General features: G+C 44.3%; 1 protein-coding gene across 1 annotated transcript in view; it reads left to right on the forward strand.

The window, feature by feature from the left end:
* Positions 1–1,933, forward strand: part of Map9 (microtubule associated protein 9) — a 29,939-nt gene extending 28,006 nt beyond the window's left edge. Inside the window, exons 14-15 of the mRNA XM_023723689.1 lie at positions 808–974; positions 1,852–1,933. Of these exons, the coding sequence (XP_023579457.1) occupies positions 808–930 (123 nt within the window). The 3' untranslated portion in view covers positions 931–974; positions 1,852–1,933. The remainder of the gene's footprint in view (positions 1–807; positions 975–1,851) is intronic.
* The last annotated feature ends 6,796 nt before the right edge of the window (positions 1,934–8,729 follow it).

The raw sequence follows: 8,729 nt of genomic DNA on the forward strand, positions 1-8,729 counted from the left end.
CTGCTCCGTGCTCTGTGCCCGCTGCTCCGGGCCTCTGTGCCCGCTGCTCCGTGCCCTGTGCCCACTACTCCGTGCCCTGTACCCGCTGCTCCGTGCCCTGTACCCACTGCTCCGTGCTCTGTGCCCGCTGCTCCAGGCCTCTGTGCCCGCTGCCTGCTCCCTGTGCTGCTGACACTGTCCTCTGCCAGGGCTTCTACATGCATCAGCTTATGTTCGATCACTCTTACATGCCTAGATCTGGTGATCTGATCGATTACTTTGAAGATGACATGAAATATAGTAATCATTGTTAACTCCTTATCATGTTTTGAAATTCTGTTCCTTTTTGTATTCTCTTTAAAATAAGAAAAAATATTAATATTTGAAGTATCGGGTTGGCATGGCGTGGAATATTCAAAGTTCATTTAGTAACTTACTTCTGAGAAACTGTTCTCAGAAAGTCATCTTCCAAATACCATTATCTTTATAGAATTGTAGTGGTTTTAGGCCTGTTTTTTGGGGGGGTGGGGTGGGGTGGGGTAGAAGGTGGTTGGGGTTTTTTTGTACCAGGAATTGAACTCAGGACCTTGAGCTTGCCAGGCACGTACTTGAGCTACTGAGCTGTATTCCCTGTCCTGTTTCAGTTTTAATCTTTAAAAGCTGAAGTAACAGTACCAATTGATAGTACATATAGAAATTAGAACTAAAGTAGGAAATGACTTATAAATATCTTATAATGGATTGTTTTGTTCCTCATTAAGTAACCTGATTTGAAAATAATGTTCACATGGCGTATGTAAATTCATCCTTTCTATTTTTTTTCTTTAGGAAAAGAAAGAAAAGCAGGAAAAAATTGAACGGAAACAAAAGAAGCAGCATTCGTTTCTTGACAGTGCAGCCCTTCCTCCGTGGAGCCCGTCCAGCAGAAGTGTGTTTTCCAGAGTATTCTGACCATCTCGAGAACGGTGCTTATGAGTCCCGGTTGTAGCCATCAGGTTAAAGCCATTCATCCAGTCCTCTGTAGTTGCAAATCTGTTTTAACTAAATACTAGGCACTTACGCTGACAATGGAAAAGCTGTTTGGAGGTTTAGTGGGTGAAAGCGTTTTTCATCTGAGCTGCCTCAGAGGAAAAGCTCTTCATCAGATGGCCCCATTGAGAGGAATGCAGGCCTGTGGTGCCCTGGGGGCATTCAGAGAGAGGACCCAGGACCACGTTCCCTAAACTCTGTGTGTTAGTTAAAGATGTTTAACCCCAGTTAGAAGAGGAGTCTCCTCTAGGTACGGTAAGCAAAGAAATAAATAGTTGAGCTGGTGGGTGGTGGTGCACCTGCATCCAGGGTTAAAGTGAGTGGGCCCTGGGCAGGACAGCCTGCACACACACCTCTGCAGCTGTGCAGATCAGAGGGTCGCGTCTGTACTGTGCAGGTCAAACTCGTGGACGGGGGAGCCGTAGTTGGTAGAATTGAGATCTCCAAGGCGTTTGCAGTATTCTGCCTTGTGTTGACATAGGAGTGCACTTCATCAGTTCAGGCGGAGATGACAGTCGTAGTCACTTTATAATTACCTCACCTCTGAAATGTTTCTGGCTAAATTGATCTCGCTTTGCTTACTGCCACAGTGAGAGCAGAAGACGTGGCTTTTCCTGCTAGCAGGCCCTGCACACTGGTTACATGGTCGCATAGGCACGCGGGGCGTTCTTGGCGTCGTTTCCACACTAAGCCCTAGGGTGGTGAAGGCACTGTGCCTCTTAACTGACCCGGATGTTCAGAGCTTACATTCAGAAGTTAGCTGCATAGGAAAGTGAACTTATGGAACATACCTGCAGAATCTTTGCTTGTTCACTTGCCCTCTCCATGTCCTTGCGTTGCCAGACTCGTACCTGACCTGGTCATCCACTTTAAGGCAGATGTTGGTCTGCTCTCAGACTTCAAGTGCTGCTGAAGTCACTGGCACAACGTGGAGACAGTGGATGGCAAGAAACAGTGACTCCGTGCCGACCACTTAGACCATCTCTGATGAGTCTTTATACATCATGTCTGTTCAGGGTAGGTGTTCTTGGCCACATTTTGCAGGAGAAGCCCCAAGTCTCAGAAGGACCAGATACCTTGCTATACAAGCCATGCGTGATTGGCTGTGAACCAGATCTCGTGACAGCATGCGTGTGCCTCTTCCTAGAACCTCTATGCCTGCTGCCTGCTCCCTGGGCTGCTGAGACTCCTCCCCTGTCAGGACCTCTACATTCATCAATTTGGCAAACTCCACTTCAACTCTTAAAGTCCAAAATCCTGTACCGCTGTCCAGAGATACCTGTCTTGGAAGACACAGCTGCTGTCATTAGGGGCAGAGGACCTTACTAAATCCGTGAGCTGAAATTTTCAGAGTTCCTAAGATGTAAAATTAGACATCTTGCATCCAGTACTGTGACAACAGAGAACTCAGCAGGTGAGGGAGGGTAGGCTTTCACACAGGAGGGTAGGCTTTCACACAGGAGGGTAGGCTTTCACACAGGAGGGTAGGCTTTCTTTCACACAGCCTTTCGCTGCCGTGTGTTGCAAGATAAGATGTCCTGGGTTGCTCTGTAAGATCATACCAAGGAAAAAAGGCAGTTCATAGATAAGCCGGAAGCCTTTTTGTGCTGCCAGAAGTAGGAGACTACCTCACGCAGTTGCCATGCTTAGTAGCAGTAGACCTCAGCATGAGACACACAAGCTGTGTCACAGAGCACCAAACACAGAGCCTGCCAAGAGACTATGAAGTGTTCTCATATGCAGTTACTCAGATCTAAAGACATTTGCAAGTTCCAGACAAGAAAGGAAAAACATGAAAAGATGCAGTACTTTTGAGAAACAGACCAAAAGTCTGTCTGTGTCATCAATTTCTTTAGGTGCCTAAACTTCCTGATTTTCCTCTTCATTGCATCGAATAGCTTACTATTATTACTTAGTAAATCGTGAGGATTGGATAGGGTTAAGGTGAGAGGTACTTTGACGCAGCATAATGACTTAATAGTTATCGTTGTCACATACCACATGGAGCCCTGCGTTTCCCCACCTGTGACTGGATGATGGACACAGGTGAGGTGGTGGCTGACGATTCGGCATCTGTACCTTTGGACTGCGGTCTGGGCTGCGCCCCTGGAAAGGGAATAAATCACTGCCTTGTAGGGACCCCCTCCAAAGAAGACCCAGGGCTGACTCCTGAGTGTTGCCTCTGAGGGAGGAGGAAGCAGAGCTGACGGGATGCAGAGACAGACCGTGAGGTGCCCAGGGGTGAGCGGGGACTGCGGTCTGTCGTAATAGTGTGCCACTTGCTGTGCACAGCAGCTTGCGCTCAGCTGGGCCCGCACAGTCGCCTTGCTAAGGCGGGGCTGGAGGTGGGTGCAGCCCCGCCCTGTGCTGCTGTCTGCCTCCCGCGGTGCAGCCTGAGCTCCAGAGGGGAGAGTCAGGCCTGGGAGTGTCCTCATGAATGTATTCATCTGTATGAGCTCCGGCTTGGCTGTTTCTCCTTGATGGTATAAACTGTCAGTGTAGATAATCTGCTCAAGTGTTTATTAACTTACAAAATGAGGTAATGTTTCATTCAAATTAAAAATAGTACAATTCTGTTATCATCTAGGTATGCAAATTACTTTGAGCATTTGAATGCTGAGAGTTCACAGAAGACAGGAATTTTATATATATTTTTAAAGTTATTGAAAATTTCCTTTGAAGCATATTTGTGGGTAAATTTAAACATTAATGTGAAATGTACTTACAGACCTCTTCCTTATCCGTGTGCCCACTTAGTACCGGACATAAAACCTGCCAGGCTAGGTGGTTCAGTGTCTTCTGTTGAATTAGGTGTCCAAAGCTAAGAAGATAATTTATCTACACGTAAAAACTTCTTACATGAAATTAAAGTTATAACCAAGAAAATGGTAATGTTGCATAAGTAAAAAGAGCCCATATAGCACTGTAAGGCAGAAAGAAGTTGAGGGTTTTTTTTAAAGAAAATAACTTCATGAAATAACAATATTCTAGAGGTTTAGTGTTCACATCACACTTTGAAAATGTTAAATTTTGGTTGCCATCAGAGCAGTAAGTGACAGTACTTCAGTTCCCGGACTTCAATACTCCCTAGTGTGTCTGATTACATCTGAATGGGACTGTAATGATTTAGCAAATCTGGCCCAAACGCTATTTCTAAATTTAGCAAACCGATTTTCAACTACTTAGACTGTTCACACGTTAAGTGTCAAAATTCAGGATTCCCAGTAGTCTCAATATTCTCAATATTCCAGTTTGATTAAACTGATACTTTCTGTAATACCCTGGTGAGCTTCCACACTGGCTTTTGTTCACTGTGGTTATTGTTAGTTTCATGGGTCCTTGTGGCCTCTCCTTGCTTTCTGCCCATTGTGCCTTCCATTACTGCCCGCCAGCTCACAGCTGTGTGGATATTGACGCTGCTGTGTAAAGTGTAGAAAATAGGGAAGTCCTGAAGTCCTGAGTCATGGACTGAGGAAAGGACATTCGCAAAATGGAACGAAGTTCGCGTTGGCCAAAATCATTCCCCAGAATAAGCTAATACAGAGAACTCAGATTTCCCTAATTTAATCATGGTTCAGATTTTAATAATGCTATATTAAAAGGTATTTAAACCCATATCCTTCCATTCTACACAAAACAAATATATGACCAGTTTTCCAAATTGCACTGGTTCGTAGAATAATAAAATGTTGCATAAATGCTAAACTGAAGGATTCCCTGATTTTTTTTTTTTTTTTTTTTACTTTAAAATGTTTTGTGATCATGTTATTTTCAGGTACATATGCTACATGTACTTATATTATGTTAATTTAGGTAGAAAGGATTCTTGGTGTTGCATTTATGATGTTTTAGAAAGTAATGAGGAGGTATATGTATTAATGTCTGCTTTTAGGTAATATGTTTTCATGTAGTAATTTATTAAAGTTGGCTATTCAAGATTTTCCTGAGTGATGTTGGTGGATTGTGTGCCAAAATTTCATTTCAGTGTTCAGAAATATGTGGGTTTTCTTTATGCACTAAAGATAAAAATCATATGTTGTTACACCTTTTAAAATGAAAAGGTAGAAAATGAATTTTTTATCTGAAATTTGGGGATAAACCTGATGTTTTTACACACAAATTATAAATAACTTGAAAATGCAAATAAACAGAAGCCATTCACGTTCCCATTTCCCAAAGCTAATTATAGTTCACCTAGTTGATTCTTTACTATTTCTGTGTTTCCTTCCTAATGTGTTTTTCTTTGTAACTAAAAGTAAAGCGTGAAGGGAGAATTCCATTTCCCCTTTTGTCTCTCCTTTTTTCTTTCTTGTGTTATGTGGCCATACCTGTTAGTTACTTCCTAGTTGCTGAGACAAAATACCCAACACCCACAGTTAAAGGAGGGAAGGTTTATTTGGCTCACAGTTCATAGAGGTTTCAGTCCATAGCCATCTCGTTCCAAGGCTGGGTGGCAGGGCCGAGGAGCGGCACGGGAAGCAGCCCATGGCCACGCGGGCAGGAAGCGACCTCCCTTTCTCTGCCTTCCTTTAGGCTACAAGCCTGTTGGCTAATGCTGTGCACGCCCAGGGTTGTTCTGAGCCACACGCTTAGGTGTATATTCTCACACCTACATCCAGCCACCTCCAAAAAGCACTTCTGTGAGTGCGTGAGGCTGGGGGGACACCTCTAAATAGAAAATGAAGCTACGCTGCGTAGTTGGTAACGGGGTTTTTCCACTCAACAATATACAAACATACTAGCTTTTTTTTTTTTTTTTTTAGAAAGAAAAGTTCTAAGTCATTGAGTTGCCCAGGGTGGTCTAGGACTTGCAGTCCTGCCTCACCCTCAAAAGTGCTGATCCTACAGATGTGCACCATCTGTCACAGCTGGCCATAGATGTCGTGCTGAAGCTATTTAACCTGTTACTGGATTATTGCTTCCTACAAGTATTTATTGTAGTAGATAATAATGTAATAGTGTTATTATCCTTCTGTCCACTATCTTTCTTAATAGAAATGGTGAGCTCCATTAATCTATAAAATTAAATTTAAGGATATAATATAAAAAATGCACTGAAACCTCTTCTACTTTATCAGGAAGCTCATCGGGCCGTGTACCCAAGGTTTAACATAATCACTCAGACTGGGAGCCCGGGCGCCCTCGCCACAGCGCCTGCGCCAGAGCAGCCTGGGAGAGCACCTGCCCGCATGTGGGAAGCCCTGGGTTCCACCCTCAGCTCTGCAGAGAGGAAAAGGAAATGCCATGGCTCATTTTAAGGTCATAGAAATGCTGAAGTTTACAAAATTAAAGGTCTTTTTGTACTTTCAGAATTGCAAGACAGGATGGAACCGTTTATGAAAACGGAATCTCACTTTTTGTAGCATGAAGAGTTTTGGAGACTGGTGGCACAGATTTGTAAATGAATTACCTAATATCACTCATCAGTATACTTTTTAATAAGTCAGGTGGTAAATTTTATGTAGACTTTCTCACAGTTTTAAAAATATACCCCAAATAGTATAATAATAATTCTCACTAGTGCAAACCCAGGAGTCGCACAGAACACTTGCCCTTGATTACGGAGAGGGGACCTTTGCTTTACTCCGGCCCAGCCTGACCCCACTAGTCAGGAGGAGCGCGTCGTCTGCTGCTGGGCTGGCCGCCAAATTGAAAGCTAAGTACAAGAGAAACAACTCCACCAAGCCTGCTAATAACCCTTCTGCGCACATGCTTTTCTTAGATACTCTTGCCCACTTAATTTTTGAAATTAGCTGTAGAGTTCTTATGCTCTAAAGCCAAGTCGTATTATGACTCAGGAGAATTGCGGTAACTAAGCGCAGTTCTAACATCTTTGGGTTTGAAATAATTTGATGAAACCAGTCCTTGGCCAGAGGTTCACTCCCGTTCAGTTAGATGCGTCGGAGCCCACTGCTAGTCACAGATCCCCTTTGAGAAAGGTCCTGCCAGCCCCGCCCCGCGCCGCAGCGTGAATCACTCCGCCCCTCTCGCACCCTCTCTTAGTAGCAATGGCTGCTCCCTCAGGCTTGCTCTTCGGAAATGCACGAGGCTGTTTCTCAGCTGAAAGCAGTACTTCTTGAGAGTAGGAACTAAATTTTGTGGATCTTGATACTTCTATTGATTGGTGGGCTCTGGGGCATTCTTTGGATGACAGAAAAACTAAAATAAGATAGTTTGTAATGAACATATATTTACATAATTAAGGGCTTTATTCTTTGATAAAATTCTAAAGATGTTTATATCCAAGTGCTATTACAAATTATGAGCATTGGGCTGGGGAGATAGCTCAGTAGATTAAGCGCCTGCCTGGCAAGCGCAGGTTCCTGAGTCCAATCCCTGGTACCAGGAGAAAAAAAAAAAAAAAAATAGGAGCATTGTTATTATACTCTGAAATGTTAAATACATCAGTTTTTTCATTTCTAACAAATTAAAATTTTAAGAGTGTGGTATGCATGTATGTATCTTTGCATTAGGCTGGAAAAGAAAATAAGATCACATTGGGCCAGGGAGATGACTCAGTGGAATAAGCGCTTCCCTGGCAAACGCAAGGGCCTGAGTTCAATCCCCGGTTCTGCAAAAAAGAAAGAAAGAAAAAAAAAAGAAAAGAAAATAAGATCACATCTATTCTGATATTCACAACGAGTAAAATGAGCCCTCAGAGAAATGCTTTCTTTCTTGGTGCTCCACTTTCTTGTGGAAGGGCGGGAGGAAAGAAAGGGATAAAAGACAAAAGAAACGCAAGGGAAGAAAAGAAATAAGAGGGGCCGGGGAGATGGCTCAGTAGAATTAAAAAAAGAAAGAAAGAAAGAAAAGAAAAGAAGTAAGCTAGGGTCAGTGTTAGGAACTGGGAAGGGGAAGGCAACCAACCGTAAGCCTAAGTCTTACAGGCGCATTCATCTGCGCCGCGATTGGAACTGAAATTTAGATGTCGCCCCGACGTGGCGCTGACTACACACTGCAGATGCGCACTCGTGAATGGCCCTTTGGTCGCCGTGTGGCCGCGCCTGCGGCCCATCTGGAACTCAGAATTCCACCTTACAAGTCTGCTATGACCGCCTGCCAGTACTCCAGGCGCCGTCCCGGCCCACCTCTCCTGCGATCCTAGGAAGACGGTGGCGTAGAAACCAGTCCCTGCCCACAAGGAATTCATCTTTGGTTCAAGGGAGACAAAAGGCCCATGTACACATCTATAAAATCATTCTGATCATTCTGACTTCTTATACGTCCCAGGAAGGACACAAAACAGCTTCATTACAGCCTGAACAGGGTGTGGAAAGTTGTTTTGTGCAGCAGTAAAATTCAGAGAGGAACCTGCGAGGAGACGAGGCTCAGGCTGAGCAGGCCATAGGCAGCCCGGCCCGGACTTGCTTCCCAGGACTGCGCGTGTGAGTGCGGCTTCCAGGGGACCGCTCAAGCAAGGAGCAAAGACGAAAGGAGCCCAGAGGAGCCAGCAGACTGTCCCGCCCAGGGCAAAGCAGGGCTTGGAACTGTGCTTCAGTGCAGGCGGGATGGTCCTGTTTCTAATATCTCATCTATTATTTTTCTATTTTCTATTAAAATAAACTTTTAATTTTTTAAGAAAGGCTACGGGAGTGAAGTTTTTATGAAGTTGCAAGGAACAGCAGGGTATTTGGCTCATTGACTGGTTCTTGCACTACAGTCACCACCCTGGCCAGCTGTGCACCACCCTGGCCAGCTGTGCACCACCCTGGCCAGCTGTG

The sequence above is a fragment of the Octodon degus genome, unplaced genomic scaffold, assembly GCF_000260255.1.
Source record: "Octodon degus isolate 3935 unplaced genomic scaffold, OctDeg1.0 scaffold00101, whole genome shotgun sequence".
NCBI classification, from domain to species: domain Eukaryota; kingdom Metazoa; phylum Chordata; class Mammalia; order Rodentia; family Octodontidae; genus Octodon; species Octodon degus.